This window comes from Denticeps clupeoides, chromosome 4 (assembly GCF_900700375.1).
Source record: "Denticeps clupeoides chromosome 4, fDenClu1.1, whole genome shotgun sequence".
Classification (NCBI taxonomy): Eukaryota; Metazoa; Chordata; class Actinopteri; order Clupeiformes; family Denticipitidae; genus Denticeps; species Denticeps clupeoides.
Window position 1 is genome coordinate 16407519 of NC_041710.1, and position 25618 is coordinate 16433136.

The following is a 25618-nucleotide window of genomic DNA, read 5'->3' on the forward strand; positions in this document are numbered from 1 at the left end:
CTTTCTGCAGGATGCGATTTTTGTTTGCTGACAACCAGATTAAATGTTAATGTTAAATCCTTTTGTAGTGGACTAATTGAGGAAATCTCCACGCTCCACGGAACAGCGGTAGCGCTCTTCGAACGCCAGATGTCGCTGCTGTACCAACAATGAATTCGCGCCGTGACTCGGTGCATCTGTCCCGCACGAACACAATCTGTTCCGTGTTCAAAAACAATATCTTGACGAACGCAAGTATTAAATTTTCCAGAATAGCCTTGTTGTTTCACGTAAACAAAGCACGTGCTCGTGGGTCGACACGGCGTTTAGTTGTCGCCTCCGTCCCGCGGTCACGGTTGATGAGACGGGAAGTGGAACAGAATCCGCTACTGATCCGGCCCAACCGGGACGGTTCCTATTGGCCGCGGCGCCTGTCGCTCACCCGCCGCACGGCCCAGCCCGGAGTGGGAGCGGATTTCGGCACCACCGCGGTCGCGTCGGGCTCTTGCGCTAATGCGATGCCCGTATTAGCAAGAACTACCTGCGTTTTTCAGAATCGTTCTGTGCAGTGAATCTTGCTCACCGGGCGCCTCCTGACCTTTTTTTAAATATAGAAACGATATATTTGGTTTCTCCGGTGGCCAGCAGACGCACCTTATTTTAAAATTAAATATATATATACATATATATAAATATATAGCACGGAAATGAAGGTAACAGTGGATTTTGAGGAATGTCTGAAAGATTCTCCACGATTCCGGTAAGGTTGCATTTTAATGTTTTTTTTTTTTTTTTAAATGGCCAGGAGTATCATATTGTGTGTATCTCTCTCTCTCTCTCTCTCTCTTTCTCTCTCTCTCCCGCTCCCCATTCATTTCGACCGTGTCACCCGTCCGAAAACGGGCCGAATGTTCTGTTGTATCATAATGCACGTTGAGGACAGGAGACATTTCGCGCAGGATCAGCCTTTTGTAGGTGGACGAGAACCCGAGCGGGGCGGGGGGGGTGTCCGTGGGGTATATCGGACATGCGGATTCGGGTCTAATTTGATCGCAGCAGAGAAACACCAGACACTGAAAGTTCCTCCAGCAACGCTGGATTCCTGCTGCTCTGGGCGAGAGATTGAAGAATTATTCTGTCCCTTCATTATCGTCTTCATTATCATGCTAATGACGTGTGTGTGACGCTGTGCGTGCCCTGCGTCTGTAGTGGCTTCTCGTGCATGTAACACACGTGACCAAGAAATATTTACATTTACAGCATTTGTCAGATGGCCTTATCCAGAGCGCCTTACAGTCAGTAGTTACAGGGACAGTCCCCCCGGAGACACTCTGGGTTAAATGTCTTGCTCAGGGACACAATGGTAGTAAGTGGGATTTGAACCTGGGAACCTGGGAGTGTGTTACCCACTAGGCTACTACCACCCCGGTAACAACCACACAGTTGCTTTACCGAGTTATATAACCTTAACTGGGTGCTTTCATCTGAATTTTTAATATCTGCTGAATTTCCTGCACTGTGAACATCTGCTGTGGTGCAGGAACGTTTGTTAATGAAATGGTGATAAAATGCGATGCAGCGCTGTCTTTCGTTTATTAGGCTCCGGCCGTCTCAGGCCTGGCTACTGTGAGTAATGTCATTATGTGCTCACTGGGGAGGAATACGAGATGAAGAACTGGAGCTGTCAGAGCGTAGTTGAGTGGTTCAGGACCCCCCTTTCTGCCGTGAGAGCGCCTGTACGCCCCACGCTGATGTGCTTGTAAATGCATCATCAGTTCATAAGGGTCTGCTTCAGCAAACATGTCGCGTGCCGCACATCTGGTTTCACCGTGGCCCTTTACCTCAGGCCCTACTGCCAAAAAAAGGAAGTGTCTTTGGCAATAACGGCCATACTTGCCATCAGGACAGGTTTATTCCATACAAGGGTTCTGTGTTTTTTACATTTACGGCATTTATCAGACACCCTGGTTCATAGGTGAGTGTGTTACCCACTAGGATACTACCAGCCCTATACCTATACCTATACTTGTTTTTATGTACATTTACATTTACAGCATTTATCAGACGCCCTTATCCAGAGCGACTTACAATCAGTAGTTACAGGGACAGTCCCCCCCTGGAGCAACTTAAGGTTAAGTGTCTTGCTCAGGGACACAATGGTAGTAAGCGGGATTCGAACCCAGGTCTTCATAGGCGAGTGTGTTACCCACTAGGCTACTACCACCCTATGTGTTGTTAGAAGTATTTTTGAAAGTGAAGTGATTGTGAAACACTGCAGCACAGCACACGGTGACACAACAAAATGTGTCCTCTTCCCAATTTGGCGGATCAGGATTCGAACCAGCAACCTTCTGATCACGGGGCCGCTTCCTTAACCGCTGGGCCACCACTGCCCCTGCTGACAACCAAATACTGATAACCAAACACATGACAGGGTTGAGCAGCAGCAGGCAGAAATAATGCATCCGCCTACATTTTGAGATTATCTGTGGTAACTGCTGACAAATGCAGGCGGATGCTTAATTCCTGCCTGCTGCTGCTCAGCCCCAATTCTGTCATGTGTTTGGGTATTATTAGTTGTTGTTATCAGTTTAGGCCGTGACATCAGGGTGTAGGCTTTTGGGTGCCTGACCTCTGACATGACACTCGCACGTTCTTAATGATGTGAGTGAGCGTTAATGGCTCGTGGAGCTTGATTTATAGAGCACTCGGTTGGTGTCGTGCCAGCCAGGGCTACTGGGCAACAGCATTTGCATAAACTCCACAGGGACAAAAGCAGGGAAATGATTCTTAGTTTTTTTGCATGTTACACAAGTACAGTAGCTTTGCTGCTGGGTTCAGTGTTATTTTACTTTATTTTTTTTTTTATCTCTGATGATTTCCTGTGGACTTCCCTTTGATTTCTTTGTTCCATTGTATCTCATTGTAGTGCTGGGCTGGGTGTGTTTGGGATATTATATTACTCCTGTCTATTTTATTTGCTTTTGTTTACATGTTAATGTCTGTATTTTGACATATTGGGGCTGGAGTGAAAAAGATCAAGTTGAAATTATGCATGTCGCTACTGGATTATTTTTTCATACACAGTTATGCAGGTACTACGTTTGAAGAACTTCAGAGAACAAAGTTTAACTGACAAAAAACATGAAGTTATCAAAGCTGCCTGAGTTATTCTGGGTTGAACCAGCGGGTTTCCCATTTATGAAGAATATTTTTTTATATACTGAAGAGAAATCAGTTGTGATTTGACTGTATGCTGTCTGAGGGCACAGTAATTTCTGCCCTGGTGTGTCCTGCCCCACGGGAATTGAAGGGTCCACCATTGATTTCTGTGAGGGTCCTATGCACTGGGATGTAATGGACGATGGTATATATTGATTCCCCAAGGCAAATCCAGCGGAAAACTGTTTGGATGGACAAGCTTGTTGTTTCCTGGGAGACTGATGGGAAAGTCATTAAGTGTAGCGTGAATCTCAGACTTGTGCACATGCCAGGGCGGTGGGACTTTGAAAAGCTTTTAATTGTTCCTGCATCATCTGCCTCTCTCTCTTTTTGATCACTTTAGTGCCACCATCGAGGATGTGGAGTTAGATGTTGCAGAGCTAGAATCAAAACTAGACAAGGTGAGAGAGCAGTAAACCCACCAGACACTTTATTCCAGGGTTAGTTATGAGTGATGATTTTTAACACATCCTGACTTTTCTTTTTGTCTTTTCAGCTGATCAAGCTGTGCATTGGAATGATAGACGCCGGTAGGGCGTACAACATGGCCAACAAACAGTTTGTAAATGGAATTCGTGATTTAGCGCTGCAGTCCACGAAAGATACAATGATCGAGGTAAAGGCTTGGTGCCAGTTGATGAAATATAAAAAAAATTAAGAGTTGGGATTCCGTTTGTCCACAATGATGACCTGTTTTTTTCCTAACAGTCCACGTTAACAAAGTTTGCAGAAAGCCTCCAAGAGATGAACAACTACCATACAGTAAGTTTCTTAAGTATTACAATTCTGATGATAAAAGTCTAAGAAAAAGGACATGAATCAATTTATTTTGTATTGCAACTGTTGTATTGCATTTCTTCAGACCCGAGAGCTATGAAAACAGAATCATCATTTGTGCTTCCATTTTCTCTGTGTCTTTTGACCTTCTGTCCATAGATTTTATTTGACCAAGCACAGAGATCAATCAAGTCTCAGCTCCAGACATTTGTGAAGGAGTAAGTGTTGCTTAATAGTGTTACTCAGTGTTTTTTTCCCATTTCAGGCCTTTCTCCATAAAACTGCTAACAATGGTTTAATGGATGAGCAGTTACCAGGGTATACTTTGTTAATTGAGTGAAATTCCAGGGTCCCTGACCTGAACAGGAGAACATAAAAATATATCAAGTGTCTAGAGCAGTATTCTTTCAAGGGGTTATGAATTCCTGGCAGTGCTACCACCAGCTTAAAAATGACCTTATATATCTGTGAATCTCTGAATAATTTTTTAATACTAACAAGACACGTTGACTCACAGATTCATAAATGTTAAATGATCATTCTGTCCAGAGATCTTAGGAAGTTTAAAGAGACGAAGAAGCACTTTGACAAGGTGAGTGAGGAGAAGGAGGTGGCGCTGGTGAAGAACGCCCAGGTGCCACGCAGCAAGCAGCACGAGGTGGAGGAGGCCACCAGCATCCTGACCACAACCAGAAAATGCTTCCGCCACATCGCCTTGGACTATGTCCTGCAGGTGGGAGTCTGAAAGTTAAGCATGTCTGGGCTTTTATCGAGATTCTAACATCCTTTAAAGGATGAAAACTGACCGAGTTTCTGTTGAAAGGTCAACATTTTCAGTCGTCATAATTACGTCAAAGTTTAATCTGAATTGGATGAGAGAACTGGACTTAAAGCTTGTTGTAAAACGCTCCATCTGCTCTCTACATGTCTTTCATTTGAATTTTTTTGTGTGCAGATCAACGTGCTTCAGTCCAAGCGCAGGTCTGAAATCCTGAAATCGGTGAGCACCAGGGACTTTTTTAAAAATTTGTCTGGTGTCACCAGCAGACAAGCCTGCAAGCTGAGAGCCAAAAACTCAATGGGTCAGCGGGTGTTGTTTGGCTGGAAGAATTGTAACACGTGTTGATTGTCAGAGTAACATCATTTCAAATAAAATATATTTTTAATCTTTGGATAAAATCTGTATTTTATCAAGTCAGTTGAATATGTTTCTGTTGACATGCATTTCTGTCATGCAACTTTTATCAGTAAATATTATATTATTGAGACCTTTAGGGATTTTTGATTGGTTGTTAATATATGGCTGTGAACTAAACAATTACCTCCTTGTTCTTTTTCGGACGCAGATGCTGTCCTTCATGTACGCTCACCTGACCTTCTTCCATCAAGGTTATGACCTGTTCAGTGAGCTTCAGCCCCTGATGAAGCAGCTCAGTGACCAGGTCAGTGTTCAGGTCCTGTGAATGTGGCTGCGCTTCGTTTTGTGTTGGATGCAAGACGTGGCTCAAGGGTCTAATGGACTTCTTTTGTTTCTTTTTCCTAGTTGGACCAGCTTGTGGTAGACTCAGCAAAGGACAAGAGGGACATGGAGCAGAAGCACTCCACTATCCAGCAGAAGGTAGAGTTTTCTGAAACTTTTTTTAATACACTGTAGAACCATTGGTTCAGTCCAAGTGTGTGTCTCTCAGTGGCTGTATGACTTTTTAGCTTTGGAGGGCTAATTTGAGTTCTTGGGGCTTTAGGAGAACGTATACATAATTGCTATGAGAACCAGTATGTGCCACATGCTACAGAGGTGAAAATTCTCAGGTTAACAAGGTGGTCAGATGACATGGACACGCTGAACACACTGACTTGTCCTGTCCTTGCCCTTCTGGACTGATGCGGGTAATTGAACTATGGTGGGGTCTTTCCTGTACGGTACAGAAAATCTCCTAATGACATGTGAGTGTCAGGAGTCATGAGCAGAGGTTCCCATCCAGGTGTAGGAGCTAAATGTTGGCACTCCTCACACCAGCCTCTTTATCTCATTGTTCTGTATCTCATTCCTTTCTGCTGCTTGTCCTGGCATGTTCTCTCTCTGCCCCCTCCCTGCTTCACTCCACCAGGCCGCCCTGCAGGTGAGTCTGTTTCGCTTCTGATCACTCTTTGCTCGTGCTTATCAGATCTACACTATCTCCATTGGGCATGTGCCCGGGGGACCGGATGCAATGTCTCTTAAAGGAGCACATAGCTTAAAGTGTGAATTTGTGGTTGCTTTGTTTCTTAAGAAAAACTGGACTTGTAGGTAACAGAAGTGAGTCATATGAGTCATGAGGTTCAGCTATGGAGGCTGACAGAATTCACTTTGCTATTTCTCACGTCATGTTGGGTGGAGTGCTTCTGTGACATCTCACAACAGGCAGGTGAAGGCTTCACCAATCGCTGCTCTCAGGAGTGGAAAAGTTGCACAATCTAGTTACTACTACTTTAAATCTTTGAAGTCATTAAATCCAGTCATGGGGGTTGTTCTGACTCATGCTGACTCTTGTTCATGTGATAGGACTTATTCAATGAAGACACCAAGCTTGAGTACAACGTGGACACAGAAAATGGCATTGCCATGGAAGGATACTTATTTAAGAGGGCCAGCAATGCCTTTAAGTCATGGAACAGGTAAAAATGCATTAATGCTCTTCATTGTAGCAACTGGAAACAGAACAACATTGTGTGATGATGCATCAAATCATTTATAGTACTTAATTTTGCTGATGTAAACATTTCATAAAATGATCAGGTCAGATCAATTATGTCTTCGGCATTTGCTATAATATAGATGCCAGGAACTATCTAACTTCCTCCTCATTTCTGAGGCACTGAGGTGCCACTGAGCAAAGCACCGTCCCCACACACTGTTCCCCGGATGCCTGTCATGGCTGCCCACTGCTCACCAAGGGTGATGGGTTAAATGCAGTGGACACATTTCGTTGCATTCACCGTGTGCTGTGCTGTGTAGGCTGTTCCTTAAGGATAATTTAAAACACACAGTTTCACACAGCCTGCTTCTGAATTTTGGACCGTTTTAACCTACTCCAGTCGATATGTTACATGTTACATCAGCCCAACTCCATGGCTGCAACCATGCCAAATATGAATGCTATAAAGTGAAAGTGAAGTGACTGTCATTGCAAAGCGCAGCGCACACAGCAAATGCATCCTCTGCATTTAACGCATCACATCATAGTGGGCAGCCCGGGGAGCAGTGTGTGTAGACGGTACTTTGCTCAGTGGCACCTTGGCGGCTTGGGATTCGAGATGTCATATTGAACATGCTCCATGTGTAAATGGAAAAATACCCCAATGTGTTACCATATTATTGGTTAAACCATCCTTGTATCCCAAATTGTTCTTATTACTTTGTAATGTTTGTTTATTTGGTGTTGGCATTGTGGCTGTACATCCATTTTCCTTCTTTGTTGATTTGCATGTTTTGTGCTTCACTATTTTCATTTGTGCTCATTGTGTGTTTTTGTGCGTTCACTTTATTTATTTGGTTCCTCCTGGTGTTTGAAACATGAAAGAAAAAAGGCTGATAATATAAGGTACAACATTCTCCCAACAATGTCTCTTCCTCATTTTTACATTACCACATTTTTGTCCTGACTTCAGTTCATTGACTCCAAAGTATGAATTTCATGCTTATCTAGATTGTACTTTTGTTCTAGACGCTGGTTCTCTATACAAAACAGTCAACTTGTTTATCAGAAGAAATTTAAGGTAATCTAAGGTTTATGGGTACATTACATGTTTGTGTGTGTCTGTTTTATCTTTGTTGTTGTGATTACATGATAACTGTCTTGCAGGATAACCTAACAGTGGTTGTAGAAGACCTGAGGCTCTGCACAGTGAAGCCCGTTGAAGACATTGAGCGCCGTTTCTGTTTCGAAGTGGTGTCTCCCACAAAGTGAGTAGCATGTGCCCTGAAGATTTCATAAAAATTTCTATAGATTTCTCAAGGTGATCTTTAATCCTTTCCCAGGAGCTGCGTGATGCAGGCGGACTCTGAGAACCTTCGGCAGGCCTGGATCAAAGCAGTTCAGAACAGCATCGCTACGGCCTTCCGTGAGAATGGGGAGGAGCCAGCGGTAAATCCTTCTGTCTCTGCCATTATCATTTTAGGGTTGACTTAATAGGTGGTAATATTAGGGAATATTTACATATTGTAATGTAAATACAATTAATTAAAAAGTAATTGTAATTCAGAAGTAATGCCATGCCCACAATTTCCCCTGCACTTTGTTTTGCCACACCCCCTTTTCATTTAACTGAGTTTGCGGATTCTTGACAACTAGGAAAGGAAAACTGGTTTAGGTTTAAGAGAGATTTTCTGTGAATAGCCAAAGCTGGACAAGAAGTCCTCAGCATCTCTGGGCAGCCTGGACTCTGGGGCTGAGACCAGGTCGTTAAAGGCAGAGAGCGCGCTCCAGAGGGTGCTGTCTATCCCGGGCAATGACACCTGCTGTGACTGTGGCCAGACGGAGCCTCGCTGGGCCAGCATCAACCTGGGCATCACACTCTGCATTGAGTGCTCAGGCATTCACAGGTATCACACCCACCAAAACCACACAACGTTTCTGACAACTTACAAGGAAGTTAGTTTTCCAGTGTGTTCATGGCATGAAACTGATTACTAACATCTCCGTGTGGGTGAGTTTGTGAATGTCAGTGCCCTGTGTGACAGGGATGGATGAAGTATTCCACAATATACCTCTCTCCTGTAGGAGTTTGGGGGTGCATAACTCGAAGGTCCGGTCTCTCACACTTGATTCATGGGAGCCTGAGCTTCTAAAGGTGGGACACCGGTGCTCCATATGTGACCTCAGAGCGACATGTACTGAATGTTGTTCTTGGGATATGAGCTATAGCTCAATGACCCATGAATGTATGTTTCTAGTTAATGTGTGAGCTGGGAAACGGAGTCATAAACCGCATTTATGAAGCACGCAGAGAGGAGATGGGAGAACGGAAACCTCAACCAGGAGATCCCAGGTAAAAGAAAGAAAATAGAATAGAAAGAGGCTGCATGTGCTTTTGTCTAGTTGGTAGCAGATGACAATGTACCTCCATTTATTTCTGGTTACTGTGGCAGAAAATAGAGATGAACCTGGTAAATACCTTTTGTAATAAAGAACAAAAGTAACAAAACCTCTTTACTCATTATTCAACTATGCAAACAGGGCCACTATTGTGTGAAAATTTAATCAGTTTGTTCTTTTTCAAGTGCAAGAGCTGGCAATGACTAAATAAATCGGTTTTAGATAGTTCTTTCCTAAACAAGGGATGATTGAAAATTATTGAACTAGTTTCACTACTGCCTAAAACTTTTGCACAGGACTGTACATATTGAGCAGATCTAAAACTGAGCATTAAAAAATATGAGTATCATGAAAAATTCCATCCCATCCTTGACTCTCTGATGCAATTTGGTAGACAGGAGATAGAAGCCTACATCAGAGCGAAGTACGTGGAGAAGAAGTTTGTCCTGAAGCCCACTGCCATGGAGCAGAGGTCAAAGGTCACCGCCTTGAGCAAACAGGACAAGCGACCGAGAGGCATTGTGGAGTTTTTGCCCCCACGTCCGCCCCCGCCTACACCCAAGCTGCGCACCACCTCCAGCACCACAGGTTTGTCTGGACTGAAGCTGCCTGTGCTCTGGTTGTCTGTTGCTCTCGCCTTTAGACTAATTTGCCTTTGCTTTAATCTCGGCTTTTTCAACATCTCTCATTTCTCACGTCCTTTCTCGATCTTTCCTGCCCCGTGCGTGCTCTGTGCGTGTTGTCCTCCACTAATACTCCCTCTCGGCTTCCTCGCCCCTTGCCGTGTGACGTGCGTTTGCTCAATAGCGGCAGCTAGTGGCCAGGAGGTGCGTCGTGACTCCCTCTTCTGCCCCGATGAGCTAGACTCTCTCTTCTCCTACTTTGACACCTCCTCCAAGCTGCGGAGCTGTGAGTACTGCATTGTTATGTCCACCTGCCCCTCCCCACTGCTGCTAGGTACACTTTCTCATCTAACCTCTGCTGTTCTGGGATCTGTGCTTGGAGTTGCTTGCCAGTGTATGAGCGTGGCTAAGTGAAAGAGCCTGGCTGGATTCTCAGACCCTTTTTAGGGTTTCGTCTATACCCTGTATGTAGGGCAACTGACCCGACTTCCCACGTGTCTGGTCTGTGCCTGTGTTGTAGAATGATTGTTGTTAGAAATCTGAGACTTCCCTGTTTTCTCTGTGCCAGTGAGGAGTGCAGACAGTGGGATCCAGAACAGTACAGATGGGAGTCGGGAAATGCTGGCCTCCACACCCTCCAGCAACAGCCCAAGTGAGCCTGGTGAGCTGACAGAAAGATGTGAAGCTTGGTTGTGCCTCTTGGCCATCCTCTCAGTGAATCAGATCAGGGTCTTATGCTCAGAAGATCATAGCTGAATAGTGGGTAACATAAATTAACCAGTCAGTTACAATGCCACAGGTTTAATAGCCATTTATGATTAAGATTCAGGATTAAGATTCTGGATTCTGTCTGCAAGTCACTTTAGACAAAAGTGTCTGATGAATGAACATTTGGAAACGGAAGCAAAAATGTGTTATTATTGTCATATTGTGTGATTGTTACGTTTAAAGTGCTGATTTGTTCATATCAGTGATGCTGTGCAGTGCACTATGTCTCACAGAACTGCCCGAGTCTGAGTCACCAGTGGGCTATCAAAGGAGGGAGTCTCCACCGGTGTTCTCAGAGTTGACAGACTTCTCCCCTGGTCTGCTGCTCTACTGGGCGTCATGCGCCTGCAGTCTTCCCGATATGGCTGAGGCATTGGCGCATGGTGCCGATGTCAACTGGGTCAACACTGAAGACTGCAACCGGACACCTCTCATACAGGCCGTCCAGGGGGTGGGTTCCACAAGAGAGACAAATATTGCAAAAATCCCATGTAAAATGGATTCATGGTAACAGATTGCAAACAGAAAGAAGCCTAGAGAGTTATGACCTACCAGCTATACTCTTAATTAGCTCTATTTGCATGCATATTTGTCCACATTTTTGGGTGCACAGAAAATAGACAGCTTGGTGAAGTGAGTTCCCTTTCAAATTAACTGAGAACATGAAGATGTGAGCACACAAACCTGGTTCAGTGTTTCTGCTGGACCAATTTTTTTTATCTTGCAGTAAATTGACAGACTAGGCTTGACTTACTTTTCTTAGAAATGTATCTAACCACTTTAGTCAAAATGTCTCTCTGAATCTCACTTCTTAAGTAATATTGTGCAGTGGAACCCATATTTGACCGATTATGTGGTCATAATCGTGTTTTACAGGGATCATTGATCACTTGTGAGTTCCTGCTTCAGAACGCTGCCATTGTTGACCAGCAGGACATTCGTGGTCGAGGCCCGTTGCATCACGCCACGATACTGGGACACACCGGGTAATTCCATCCTGGTATTGTAGACATTACACATAGATTTTGTCTGGTCACTAAGTTAAGTGCCACAAAGTTTTTTTTTTTTCCAATGGCTGAATGACTGAAGTAGGATTATGAAGTAACTGTTACTTCTGGATTTCCAGAGCGACTTCATGCAACCTGATATGATGAAATCACACGTATCCTATGCTGTGTTTGCAGCCAAGTATGCCTGTTCTTGAAAAGAGGTGCCAAGCAGAATGCTGTGGACACTGATGGCAGAAGTCCACTCTCCATCGCTGTGGAAGCTGCCAATGCAGACATTGTCACACTGTAAGGCTTATAAAACAAGTCTCAGCAACATGCTTTGTGGGCCTTATTTATCTCAAAATGTATCCTCCTTCACAATTTTAATACCAATTTTCTGTCTCTTCAATTGTAGGCTCCGTTTGGCGAGGATGAACGAGGAGATGCGGGAACAGGAAGGCACATACGGGCAACCAGGTCAACTCCCCTCCCAGAGCAGCCAGACTGAGCAGCAGTACAAGAAATGCATTCAGGAGTTTATCAGCCTCCAGCTAGAGGAATCCTAACTCTGCTCTTTATATAGAGCTGTTTTTACAGTTAAAACAATACACTGTTAAATCACAGGAGTTTTTTTATTTTAAAACTTCAGACGGACTACATGATTTAATCACTTACAAGGGTAGAAAAACGAAGCCATAGAAATTGGCCATGAAATTTTGGGGCTTGTAACAGCTGCAGCATGCAGTATTGTGTAGGGTAAAGGCACATTCCAACTGAATTCTTTCATCTTACATTTTCATCGTACTTGCTCTGTGCAAATAGATAAAAGAAATTAATTACAAAAGCCAGAGATTCTCCCCCCTTTTTCTTTTTCTACTTTACATTTACGTTTACGGCATTTGGCAGGCGCCCTTATCCAGAGCGACTTACAACGTGCTTTCAAGTTACCATCGATGAAGAGATCAATTTCACTAGGACCCCAACTATGAATACAGATTGAATTTAAATTGAAGCGGCCCTAAAGTCATATTCATATGTTGGCCTTTATTGTTTGCAGCAGAGAATCTGGTTGGAATGTCCCTTTAATGTCTGGATTAACCAAATATGATATAGAATATGCATATATGTGGTTTGTATATTTGTAAAATTAGGTCTTATTTGGTATATTCAGTTTTACACCCTTGTCATACAGGTGCTTATTTGAGACGTAACACTGCAGGTCAACAGTTTACTAACAACACGGTGCAATTTTTTTGTCCATGATATGGGATCAGAAATTCAGCACTGATACGCTTGCTCAGTTGCATATGGACAGGGCTTCATTTCCTGTTGATGCAGACCTCAAACAGGGCTGTACATTTAGCATGTCTTCCCAAGACAACAAAGGAGAGGGAGACTGTGACTCTCTATCACCTTGTCACCAAAAAATGTTTTGCACATCAGCTGGATGTTGCAGCTGACTTGAACTGTAATAAGTTCCAGACCATTAGAATCGTTAGATTTTTTGTGCTTGGTATTGATGTCCGCTTCATGTTGTATTTAATCGCCTCAACTACTTCTAACGTTACATTTAAATTCCGTCCTCCACTTAACTCTGCCCGTCTTTGCACACAGACTGTCAAATTTTCTGCATGCACACCACCTGCATAGATGTGTCATAGGAAATTAGCATTTGCATCTGAGCTTTTGGACAAAGAAGGAGTAGTGTTTGCTACCTCAGGCACATATGTTGTACAGTGAAGACGAACATACATGTGCAATTCCTCTTTGCCTCTGATTTATAATTGTAAGGTTAAGGCAGGATGTCATTCGAGAAGCACGAGAAAGGCTGTTCTGGGGTAAGCTGTTGATTTTCTAATCATGCCTTCGGATCAGCATTAGGTGTCAAAGTAGACAAGGCTGAGTTCCTAGTTAGCTGTAGTTAACTGGCCATGCAAAAGACGTGTTTTTAAAAGTTAGCAAGTGTGTGCTTTAACTCATTGATACTAAAATTCAGTCCATGGTGTGTAAAGGACCAACAATTGGGGGCAGAGTTCAAGTTAGGAAGTTTAGGAATTAGGACTCTTTAGAGTAGAAGACCGATAGGTCACAACCGTTCAAATAAACACAGACCTGCAGCGTTTCAACTTCCTCAGCTCTTGCATGTACGGTAGAACTTTCCACATAAGTCGTTTAGAGGCCATGACTTCATGTTGTGAGCAGGTTTTATGTAGCTTCAGCTTATTCGGGAATGAAATAACATTTTGTACATAATCCATACAAGAAGTTCAGCGCTCGGTCATATTTTCACGTTTGCATATAGCATTTACAATATGTAGCCGACACTGGCCGGGATAGATCCACAGTTTACCGCAGTCCACTTGCTCTACCTGACAGGTTGAAGTGAAAACCAGCACACATGGGGGGCTTAAGCACCCTTTAACGTCAGTTTACAAGTTTTCTTCAGGTCAGCATACTGAAAATGCCAATTTAACACACTTACATGCCGAAGAGACTGTTCCTACTTCTGTATTCCTGGCCATAGTGCAAAGACCATGTAACAATTATGTAACAATATATATACTATAATACCATGGTGTTCATAGGTCTGCAACTCAAATGTACACTTTGTTAATGTGAAGACTGAAATCCATTAAAACTGTATATGTTTAGTTTTATTCAGCATCTTATTAATATTGATAAATGTTGATTTCAGTCTTCTGAACAAATTTGAAATTGTAGGCTCATTGATTTTTCTTTTGTGTTAATGTTACCTGCTATGTCCATTAAGATGAGTGATGTTAATTTATTCACGGTGTCAAGTTATGCACCCGTCTCAAATGTAGCAGCAGGAACAGGCCAGAAGCGACGTATTTCTCTGCTACGTGTTCACTCTGCTGTGGTCAATACGGTCCTAGTTGATCTGCATTTGAGAGCACTAACCCTGCGTGTGACATTTTTTTAAGTGACCCACTACTTCTTGAGTTTGCTCAGAACTAAGCTGCAAGGTGAAGATGAGGCAAAAAAAATGATCAGAGTTGATTCACTTTCTGTTTAAAATTATGCTGAAACTTATTGTGTTCTGTTGTGTTTTTAAAGTGTGAGGATAAGGATGTGGGAATAATTCTAACTTTTCAGAGGTCAAGCACTCTGAAGAGGTCAAAGGACTGTTTTTAATATGCCACACGGAGAGATTTGAACGTGCATCAATTGTTTTACCCGATGAGTGCGGAAGGGAGCGAACATTGGTCCTGCTTTTTAGCCTCATTTCTTCTCTGTGGTTGTCCCTTTGCTAAAATGCTGCCTCCTCTTCCTCCACCCACTCCAGAGCTTGTGCCTTTTCTGTTCTGTTCTGTTTGTAAATCTGCACTTTAAATACAGTATTCTCATTAGACAAGAAGCTGCTGTGTGCTCGTCTTTTCCATAACTCCCACTGACTATTTAAAGCCAATTTCTGCATACATATTAATGCAAATTAACATTTAATCAAAATAAATCTGACCTTTTGACAGGTCATGTCCTTTAAAATGGGTCCTGTATATAACAGTTATAGTATTGCAGCTATAAACACTTCTAGTGTTGGATAGTACTATGAAGTAAGTTAGCTGGAAATGTCGTTAGTGTAATTTTAGAATGTTAATATTAATTGCAATTCAAGCCCTAATCTGTGATGATCAATCAGTCAATGAATCTTTTTAACAATATACATTGGCACCTTAGATTAAAATACAGAACTCAAGGCTCCTAGTGAGAAAGCCAAAGGCGACAGTGTCAATTAAAAAAATATCCTGAACAAAAATCTGGAGTAAATGATTAGATTATCTGTGTATGCTCGGCTTCTCTTCTGGCCTCTTCTCTCTTTCTGCTTAGCAACCCTCTCTGACCTGCTTGGCGCTGCCAGTCTCTGGCCTCAGGTATGTCTGTTCTTTTTCTTTTTCTGCTGCATTCTTATCCTCTGTCTGTGTGTGATGAAGTGCATGGTCCATGAGAGCACCTCCTGGTTTACACAATTTTAATGCAGAGAATGCATATAATGTCTGATTTTGCCTCTTTTTCTCCTGCAGAAGATGACACTTGTAAGGAAATCTTCCGGGATTTTTCTCAGATGGCATCTAACCACCCGGAGAAACTCAATCGCTTTTAGTGACCTCAGTAACAGGGAATGTGAAGCATGTGACACAGATTGTGAAGAGGTAGAAGCACAACATGTTGTTTGTGGCTGGATTCAGTTACTGTACATGACTGATTTATGTGTAAATGTGTGTGTGCACATGTATGTTCTGTGCTTAAGAAATATTGATACTGACTCATAGGTTTTCATCACCTGATCCAAGAAGAAGAGGATAAAATGTCTTGGACTGGCACTAAGGCATTAAGCAGCACATTCAGCGTCTTCACACGTGGTCTTCAGCAAGAAGAAATGAACTCAAGTCAATTTCTTTCTTAATGTTAATTGATCTATGCATATGTATTTTTTTTTATTTGAAAATGGTTGAAATAATCATCATTGGAATTGTAAGAATAATATAGTTAATAATATAATATGAATAGTTTTTTATAATACATAATATTAAGATAACATATAAGTGTCATCATATTTAATGGGCAGTGTGAATTAAATTGTCTGGATCTGCAGTGATCCTGGGTGAGGTACTGCTTATATATATATTTTTTGCCCTGCTTTGTGTTTAATGTTACTATATGTATGCTGTATTGTTACTATATTGCACTCCATATAAAGAGAAGTAGGGTATTCTGTGCTGCAAATGTAAAAATGGTACTTCACAAATAAAGGTTTTTATTGTTGATTTTGCTGTCAGAAATTATTTAAATAGCTGCAAAACCAAAATGAAGTGACCTGTCTGATGTTACTGCATGTTGAACATGAAAAAAGTGATTTACATATCAGATTGGCTGTCAGGTAGATACCAAACATTAAGTGTAAATACAATAAATCGTGAAAGAAATATTGACACTAATTATTGTAGTATTGATATATCTCAATTATATTGGGGAAACAAAAAAACGTATTAGAACAGTATAATGTGACCGAGTGGAAGTTAATTTAATATAGTCTGTCAACCAAATAGCACCTGAAGAAGTCCAAATTGTTTTCATATTAACCTCTAGTTTATTAGTTAGAATGTGACGACAGCGGAGGCTCGCTCGGCATTTCGCCTTCGCGTTTTGTCCCCTCCCGGCCCCCGTACGCAGTGCTCCACTCGGCAGGAAACTGATGAACATGGCAGCGAAAACGGCCAAGCAGGGTCGCCCCGGAGCTCGGAGAGCGGCTGTCGATCAGGACGAAGAGGAGCAGCCGCTCCAGGCCGTCCTGGTGGCGGACAGCTTCAACCGCAGGTTCTTCCCCGTCACTAAAGACCAGCCCCGCGTACGTACCGAGCTGCTCCTGCCAGTCATGATGCCCGCATGTGGTGCCGCGACCCAGCTGCCACCAACCACCCCAACGCCACTTCGTTTATGCGTGGACACCTTTTACCTGCTAACCATTTTGAAGTCGTCTGTTTCACGGGAAAATAGAAGCCAATCATGCATCGCCAGTCAAACTGTCGGAAGAATTTAAGGCTTCGGCTCGACACCGCTTGCTTCTTCTTTTATAAAGTGTTTTTTTTTTTTTTTATTCACTAAAATTGTCCCCCCCGATGGTTTTTTTGGACACACTGCTGTTCTCCCCCCAGTCGGCTGATATTAACTTTCCAATACAGACAAATGTCTGTCACCATAGGCAGGTGGAATAGCTGTGAATTAAAAATGTAATGTAATACACTTTTTTTTGTGCTTTTCATTTTCAGGCTCTGCTGCCTTTGGCCAATGTAGCCATGATCGACTACACACTTGAATTCCTTACGTCCACCGGAGTTCAAGAAACTTTTGTTTTCTGTTGCTGGATGTCAGACAAAATCAAGGACCACTTGGCGTAAGATGCTCTTGTTTTCCATTTTTGTGAAGTTGTCATTCATGTTAAAACCGTGTCCTCCCTCTAATATGATGATTTAAAAAATTGTTTTTTTTTTTACTGTTAGGAAGTCAAAATGGTGTCGCTCCAATTCTTCCAACACCGTTCATTTCATCACCTCAGACACGTACCGTTCCCTTGGCGATGTACTGCGGGACGTGGATGCGAAGGCCTTGCTCCGCTCGGATTTCATTCTTGTTTATGGGGATGTGGTCTCCAGCATTGATGTTACCCAGGCGTTACAGGAGCACCGGTAAAGGAGTCCGCCTTCCCATTCACGTCTTCTAACATCACTTCAGTCGTACGTTTCAGTGCTCGTCTTCACACGCTATGTGCCCTGTGTGTTCTCAAAAGACTCCGGCGAAAACTGGAGAAGAACATCTCTGTGATGACTATGATCTTCAAAGAGTCTTCGCCGGGTCACCGGGCACGCTGTGAGGAGGACAACATTGTAGTCGCCGTGGACAGCAAGAGCAAGCGCATTTTACACTATCAGAAGACCCAGGGCCTGAAAAAGCTCCAGTTTCCCATGGTAACATTTTCAGTCCCACTCACTACTGTTTTCAAAAGTTATTGTAAATGATCATAATTCATTAAAATTGACGTTTTGCCATCCTCACAGAGCATGTTTATTAATTCTAGTAGTTGGAGACACAAACTTTTTTCTAGTATATTTTTCTAGTACATTTGACTTGACTTGTAAACTGATTTGATTTCTTTAACTGTTATGTTATGGCTTTAATATTAGAACTTGTTACTGTTGCTGGTTCTAAATGTATAAAAGCACTGTTGAGTGACTGTTTTTTTCTTAAGAACATTTTCCACAGTACAAGTGATGAGTTTGAAATTCGACACGATCTTCTTGACTGTCACATTAGCATCTGCTCCCCGCAAGTGAGTTTTTTTTTTTTTTTTGTTTTTTTTTTAAGGCATAAGGCATTCCCAGATATCTGAAGACTAAACATTAATGCATGGCTCCTTGCTTTCAGGTGGCAGAACTATTCACAGATAACTTTGACTATCAGACTCGAAATGATTTTGTACGTGGGATTTTGGTCAATGAAGAGGTAAGGGACTTTTTCTTTCGCACCCCAATTATGCATACACTGTTATGACTAATGTTTAAAATGTGCTTCAGATTTTAGGAAACCAGATCCATCTGCATGTTGCAAAAGATGGTTATGGTGCCCGTGTGTCCAACCTGTTCATGTATGATGCTGTCTCTTCGGACATGATTCGTCGTTGGATATACCCGATCACCCCCGAGTCCAACTTTGTGGATGAGGAGGGCAAGAGCTGCACCCACTCCAGGCACAATGTGTACCGTGGCACCGGCGTCAGTCTGGGTCACGGCAGTCAAATGGAAGAGAATGTTCTCATTGGTCAAGACACCAGCATTGGCGCCAAGGGACACATTTCTAACAGTGTCATTGGTGCCAACTGTATCATTGGTATTTGACTATATTTGTGGTTCCAGTCTGTTTAGATGTTTATTAGAACTCTTACAATACACACATTTGACATTAAGAAGCACCATAAGAATAATATCGAATTATATTTAATAATTTTATCAGATAAAATTAGCAGATTTATAAAGCCACTTTAATAGAAACACATTTTAGTGCTGTACACAGTGCTGTACATTCATGATTTATGTTTATCATACAGGGGACAATGTGATCCTGGATAGAGCCTACATATGGAATAATGTCCACATTGCTGATAATGTGGCGATCCGACAGTCTGTTGTCTGTGATGGTGTGGAAGTGAAAACAGGGGTCATTCTGAAGGAGCAGTGTGTCCTGGCATTTAATGTAAGAGTTCAGTCAGCAGCAAAATATGTCTTTTTGTGAAAGAGTTCACTTAGTGAAAGAGTTCACTTCCTCCATGTAGGCTGTTGTTGGACCAGATGTCACTCTTCCAGAAGGCACAGTGGTGTCATTGCACCATCCAGATGAGGAGGAGGAAGAACAAGATGAGTTCTTAAGTGATCATGCTGAGGCTGGCCACAATAAAGCCACAAAAAAAGACAAAGGTAAATCATTATTCACTTTCTGTTCCTGATGCCATTTTAAAAGCTTATGTGTGAAAATAGAGATGCTGTGGAAACTATGAATACATTTGCTTATTTTAAGCAAACAACTCAAAGGAACTGGGTACAGAGGGCCAAGGTTATATATGGAAGAGTAGCAGTTTGGATCACACCAAAGAAGATGAACTGGCCCAGTCCTTGTGGGGTATGTGTTTACTTAACCTGCATACATACTCATTCAGAACGCAATACAGACTGCTCAAAAAAGGGAACACAAAAACAAGAGATACTATGAATGAAATATTCTTATTAAATACTTTGTTCTTTACATGGTTGAATGTGTTGACAACAAAATCACACAAATTATCAATGGAAATCAAATTTTATCAACCCATGGAGGTCTGTATTTGGAGTCACCCTCAAAATGTGAAAAAAAGCTCTACAGGCTTGTAAATGAGGAATTCAAGCACTGTATTAAACACTCTTTTGATGTTACCTGGCATGAAAGTGTCATGGTTCCAACAATGATGAGTTTCTAATTTATTAACACCAGTAGATTACTATTGCAGTTACATGTATATATTATATGTAAAAAAAAAAAAGGTATCAGTGTTACAGAAAAACCAAAAGAAAGGATAAAGGGAAGAGAAAAAAAAAAGCCGTGAACCAGACTTCACCAGCCTGGCCCAGGAGAAACAAGGGGAGAATGAAGGGGACCTTCACGAAAGACAAAAGCACAAAATGCTACTGGAATTTCCTATTTTACAGGTCCAACTTTGATGTAATGTCTTTAAAACAAGTCAAAATGACACTCAGTTGTGTGTGTAGCCTCCACGTGCCTGTATGACCTCCTTACAATGCCTGGGCATCCTGATGAGGTGGCGGATGGTCTCCTGAGGGATTTCCTCCCAGACCGGGACTAAAGCATCCGCAAACTCCTGGACAGTCTGTGGTGCAATGTGGTGTTGGTGGATGGAGCGAGACATGATGTCCCGAATGTGGTCAATTGGATTCAGGTCTGGGGAACGGGCAACAATTCCTTCATCTTGCAGGAACTCCTAACACACTCCAGCCACATGAGTCTATGAATTCCATTAAGAGGAATTCATGGACAATCACACCAGTATATGGTCTAATAAAGGGTCTGAGGCTCTCATCTTGGTACCTAATGGCAGTCAGGTTACCTATGGCGGGGACATGGATGGCTGTGTGACCCACAAAAAGGATATGCCACCCCACACCATTACTGCCAAACTACAGCAGCAGAACGGCATCTCCAGACACTCTTAATTTGCTCAGAGTGAAACCTGATTTTATCTGTGAAGAGCACAGGGTGACTGGCGAGTTTGCAAATGGCAAACATGTTATAAGGTGTTGGACTGTAAGCCCCGCCCCTAACTGTAGGCATCAGGTCTTCATACCACCCTCATGGAGGGTGCGCATTTGTGGCCTGCTGGAGGTCATTTTGCAAGGCTCTGGCAGTGCTCCCCCTGTTCCACTGCTGCTGGGTTGTTGCCCTCCTACAGCCTCTTCCACGTTTCCTGATGTGCTGGCCTGTCTTCTGGTAACACCTCCATGCTCTGGACACTAGGCTGACAGACACCGCAAACCTTCTTGCAACAGCTTGCATTGATGTGCCATCCTGGATGAGCTGCACTACCTGAGCCACTTGTGTGGGTTGTAGATTCCATCTCATGTAACCACTAGAGTGAAAACACCTCCAGCATTCAAAAGTGACCAAAACATCAGCCAGAACGTATAGGAACTGAGAAGTGGTCAGGTCACCACCTGCAGAACCACGCCTTTATTGGGGATGTCTTGCTAATTGGCTATAATTTCCACCTGTTGTATGTTCCATTTGCACAACAGCAAGTGAAATTGATCCACTTCCTAATGGATCGTTTGATTGACTTGGAGTTACATTGTGTCATTTAAGTATTTCATTTATTTATTTTTTTTGAGCAGTGTACATTTTTAAATTCTGTATTTGATAGCATGAAGTGGAAACAATCACTTTGTAATCACCAGATTATATAGTGTTATTTTAAAAAGTAATTGTTCAATTGTTCACTGTTCTGCAGGGCTGGTGTTGAACCCTGACCCAGAGAGTGACAGTGAAAGTGAGGCCAGTGAAGGTTCTGATCAACCAGGAAGCCGTACCATTTCTCCAGAGCTGGATGATATTAAGGGTAATTTTTGATAATTATCAGCTGATTATTGTCATTATGGGCATGACATTTTACAAGTGCATTTAAAGAATGAAGCCTTAATAATAAAGGCTAAACATTGTAGTGGTTCTTCTGTGGAAAACCTGTTCATCATCAGCCCCAACTCTCATTTATCCATCTCATTTTTTTTCTCATGGATATTTTGTGTGTTTAGTGTTCCAGACAGAGGTTCAGGGGACCTTGCAGAGAGGTTTGGAGGAGAACATTGGCTGTGACAATTTAGTACTGGAGATCAACTCATTGAAGTAAGTCCTTGTGTGAAGGACTACGTATATAGATATGCTACGATACCTGAGTCACCTCTTTATGTTGTAGCTAACCACAACATATGAGATGGGTAGGAGTTACTTTGGCTTTTGCATTTTATTCATTCTCTCAGGTATGCCTATAATATTACTCTCAAGGAGGTCATGCAGATCTTGACCAGAGTTGTGTTAGAATACCCCTTCTTCCAAGAGGGAGCGGATCTCAGCACATCCCAGTACAACACTTTGCTCCTGCCTGTGTGTATTCATAGATCATCTTTACCCATTCAAAAGGCATCCAAAACATAGTATGAGTATGATGACTGTAACCAAATGTCCCCTATACGCAGCTCTTGAAGGGGTGGGCTCCTGTCTTTAAGAACTATGTAAAAAGGGCTCAAGACCACCTGAACTGCCTGGCCTCCATTGAAGAGTTCTTCTTGGAGCATGAAGCTCACTGGGGAGCTCTGGTAAAAGTAAGGAATTGTGTCTTTGCACACAGGGCAAAATAATAATGGTTCTAACAATATTATTAATAAGCCAAACTTTAACAACTGAGATGTTTTGAATGATATTATCTGCTTTTAACCTTGAAGGTTCTGATGAGTGCATACAACTTGGATATTTTGGAGGAAGATGGTATCATGCGCTGGTTCTCTCAAGAAGGAACTACAGACAAGAGCAAATTATTACGCAAGAACCAAGGGGTGAGTCTTTGAGCTAGGATGATCTGATCTGTTCAGATGCTTTCCTTTATTGTATGAGTGCAGAGGTCAATGATATTGCTAAATTCTGCCCTAATTTTTCTATAATGGATTATTAACTCAAAAGCACTCAGTAAGAATAACAATAAAAGAAATATAAACAATATAAACCATAAACCTTCATTTTTAGCTGCTGAAGTTCATCCAGTGGCTGGAAGAAGCAGAAGAGTATTCAGAAGGAGATTAGTTGGATGAAAGCTGTGCTGCTGAAGACTGAATGGTTAAATGTGTGCCCTCTGACCTGGGATACAGTTCAGGGCTACACAAGAGTGCACCGTGACCTGATGGAGCCTGAACAGAACATTTGCGTGCGCGTTGTCATGTCTGCGTTCTGCATCTGAAATCACAGTGAGAATATAGCAATCCGGCAATCGTTTTATTGGCAGTGCAGTAAATTAAATCCATCAGGTTCTACTCCAACCTTTGAGCCTTCAGGTCATTTAAGGTCCTTTGCAATGGGTTCTACAGATTTCCCCTCTCCTGATTGATGGTTCCATCCCTCATTTAATAAATGCTTTGTTATATATAATGCACAGGTGAACCTGTTGAAATGAATAGTGTGGGAGAATTTGATGCATACACTGCTGTACACTGAAAGCTTTGATGAAAAAGTTACATAAAACCAAGGCTGATCACATGTGAGTACAGTTTTATTTCTGTGAAAAAGCAGTACAGATGTAGGGCTGATAAAAAAATCTTTCCATTCATGACAAACCATAAAACAAGAATAATCTATTTCCCCAATTACCTTAATCACAGCACAATCACAATATCTTGTAGGTTCCATGTAACAGGGACCAGCATATCAGTTGGGTGCTATCGTATGGCCAGTCATTCCATAAAACCGTCAGCAGATTTTGTGACTACTTTAAGAATACTTTATACAAAAAAGAATACATTTTGCATTGTGGTCTTGGAAAGGGAGCATGGAGGTGAGAGTTGGAAAGGGTACCCTCTGCTAACTGAATAAGAGTGATTCCAAGGCCCAGTTATAATTTCTGGTCCTTTAATTTGAGACTGGCATGACTTGTCACAGTTAAGGTACATTTTGTCCCTGAAATTGATTTGATGTAAGCTGAAAAATGGCAAATGTTCCCAGCATTGGTTAGGACCTACCAAACGTTTTCAAAGGAAGGAAAACCAGTGCACTAGTGACAAGGTCATGAGTGGGCCCTGGTTCTCAAAACTATGTGTTTTTAACATTTCAATCTAGATATCCTCACTTGCTGCGTGTTTGAATGCAGTATTGACTGGATGTACAGCAATACTGTACACTGGAACTGAAAAAGGCTGATCGCTTTATTTGGGAGAAGCATAAAGAGTTTTGAAGGAAGGAACTTGGCTCTAGAGTAGAAAATCAACAGTGTTTTAATTCCTCCACGAATGAGGGTTTGCTCATTCCTCATGAGGGTTTACTAACCCTTTACAGAAGGGTTTATCAAAACTGTTTGCAGAGGCTCTTTGCTCAGTAATGAGTGGTGTACACTGCTGACAGGAAGAGGTTTGGGGAGGCAAGGGGGTTATACATGAAATTATAAATTCCCATTGGAAATAAAGTAAACACCCCATGGCATAATCACGATATTGAAAAGTAATCCGGAACAGTAATATTATATGAAAGACGTCTGTTTTAGTCTTTTCTGCCTCCATGTTGGTTGTAGGCACTGAAGGCCACTCCAGCTAACACCGAGGTTCCTGTGATCCCCAACAGAGCAGTCAAAGCTTTAAACCATCCTGCGGTCCGCTCGTGTCTCTCTATGAAACTCTTGTGGTCTCCAGACATGAGGACATACAAACGGCCGTCTTTGGGTGGCTGGAGTCTCATGACATCACCGTATTCCAGGACCACCTCGCCAAACCCAGTAATGGTGGCTCCCACTTTGAGAATCTCCTCTCGCTCTTCCTGGGCCACTGGTTTCTCTCCACTCAAACCCTGCACCACCACATCCACCAGGTCTTCTTTGGCGAACTTCATGTGGCGGTGCACCTCCTCCAGGTAATCTCCAGACGCCGCCAGCGGAGACTGCACCTTAACGGACGAGTCGTAGAGGTAGGTGCCAGGAGAAACCAAACTGAAAGGAACGGAGTTGTTCGTCTCCTTCCTGTTCCTCACATTCCTGCTCCTGCAACAGCAGAACAAGTGTGGTTAAAGACAAAGTCCAGTTCCTCGACTCCAAAGGAGCAGATTCACAAGACGGACCAGGCATTTGTCACCGAGTTCCACAATTTCCAGTGTTCTTGCACGGTGACCTTCTGCACAACAGCAAAGCACCTTGGTACAAACTGACTGGCCAATGACTCCCCGTCTGCCTGCACAATGCCTTTAAATGTAAGAAAAAGAGTGAGCGTGGCGGCGTGTGGTGCGCGCAAGGCCGCGATTACACTGGCCAACAGAGGCCAAAAACCCCCCAACATTCAACGTACCTTCAACTGCGACATACTGCAGTCGTTTATGAGGAGATGACTTCAGGACTTTAAGCAAGTGGTGGTCTGGCTGAAATTTTGGTATCTCCTGTAACAGGAAAAAAAAGAATGAACTTACGACGCCCGTGTCCACAATAGGAATGGCGTTTTAGGACCGGTTACCTTCAGTTTCCTCGTTTCCTTCTTCTTCTCCTCATATAAATGGTAGAAGACGCACGAGAAGGCTAAGCTGGACCCCGCGAACAACACCAGCGGCGTCAGGAGGGCGTCGCTCATCTTTTATCTCAGTGGAGAAAATACACACATTTTGGGAGATTTTAGCCCTCTGTGCAGCAAGACAGGTGACCCACCTTCACTCGCACCAAAACAGGACATCAGTAGCAAGGACGCCAGCAGCAAAACACTTACTTTAAAAAAAGGGAAAAAAAGGCAAAGTAAACGTGTGTGAAATATCTTACAGGAACACTCGGCGTTAAATGAAAGTAAAAAAAGACGTGCGCTTTCACTCCGGTTTCCTTGTTGGGGAGCGACGCGGTTCG

The 25618-nt window shown here is 42.7% G+C and overlaps 3 protein-coding genes across 15 annotated transcripts; 2 read left to right on the forward strand and 1 right to left on the reverse strand.

The window, feature by feature from the left end:
* Window positions 1-410: 410 nt before the first annotated feature.
* acap2a (ArfGAP with coiled-coil, ankyrin repeat and PH domains 2a) lies at window positions 411-16220 on the forward strand. 11 transcript variants are annotated; one of them, XM_028976557.1, is made up of 26 exons: window positions 412-739; window positions 3545-3602; window positions 3698-3817; window positions 3910-3963; window positions 4138-4196; window positions 4528-4711; window positions 4934-4978; window positions 5325-5420; window positions 5522-5596; window positions 6087-6098; window positions 6521-6633; window positions 7539-7559; window positions 7683-7734; window positions 7821-7921; window positions 7997-8102; window positions 8355-8560; window positions 8739-8808; window positions 8912-9006; window positions 9448-9962; window positions 10245-10337; window positions 10678-10895; window positions 11321-11430; window positions 11629-11739; window positions 11849-11910; window positions 15477-15605; window positions 15726-16220. In XM_028976557.1, exons 1-25 carry the CDS (start codon window positions 687-689, stop codon window positions 15554-15556), a joined length of 2709 nt encoding a protein of 902 aa, XP_028832390.1. In that variant the 5' UTR covers window positions 412-686; the 3' UTR covers window positions 15557-15605; window positions 15726-16220. The 11 variants fall into 11 exon arrangements, with proteins under 11 accessions (XP_028832401.1, XP_028832390.1, XP_028832398.1 ...); XM_028976568.1 differs by lacking the exon at window positions 6087-6098 and having other exon boundaries at window positions 411-739; XM_028976565.1 differs by lacking the exon at window positions 7539-7559.
* A 396-nt stretch (window positions 16221-16616) lies between these two features.
* On the forward strand, window positions 16617-23184 carry eif2b5 (eukaryotic translation initiation factor 2B, subunit 5 epsilon). The gene is made up of 16 exons (XM_028976644.1): window positions 16617-16801; window positions 17223-17347; window positions 17454-17639; window positions 17741-17918; window positions 18200-18280; window positions 18376-18453; window positions 18525-18837; window positions 19055-19200; window positions 19280-19421; window positions 19522-19623; window positions 21500-21607; window positions 21801-21891; window positions 22026-22149; window positions 22242-22367; window positions 22488-22598; window positions 22786-23184. Exons 1-16 carry the CDS (start codon window positions 16649-16651, stop codon window positions 22840-22842), a joined length of 2121 nt encoding a protein of 706 aa, XP_028832477.1. The 5' UTR covers window positions 16617-16648; the 3' UTR covers window positions 22843-23184.
* A 103-nt stretch (window positions 23185-23287) lies between these two features.
* On the reverse strand, window positions 23288-25614 carry mul3 (mitochondrial E3 ubiquitin protein ligase 3). Of its 3 annotated transcripts, none has more exons than XM_028978599.1 (5): window positions 25488-25614; window positions 25242-25362; window positions 25080-25167; window positions 24856-24976; window positions 23288-24778 (listed from the first exon to the last, which is right to left on the reverse strand). In XM_028978599.1, exons 2-5 carry the CDS (start codon window positions 25353-25355, stop codon window positions 24286-24288), a joined length of 816 nt encoding a protein of 271 aa, XP_028834432.1. In that variant the 5' UTR covers window positions 25356-25362; window positions 25488-25614; the 3' UTR covers window positions 23288-24285. The 3 variants fall into 3 exon arrangements, with proteins under 3 accessions (XP_028834432.1, XP_028834433.1, XP_028834431.1); XM_028978600.1 differs by having other exon boundaries at window positions 25538-25613; XM_028978598.1 differs by lacking the exon at window positions 25488-25614 and having other exon boundaries at window positions 25242-25481.
* Between the last annotated feature and the right edge of the window lie 4 nt (window positions 25615-25618).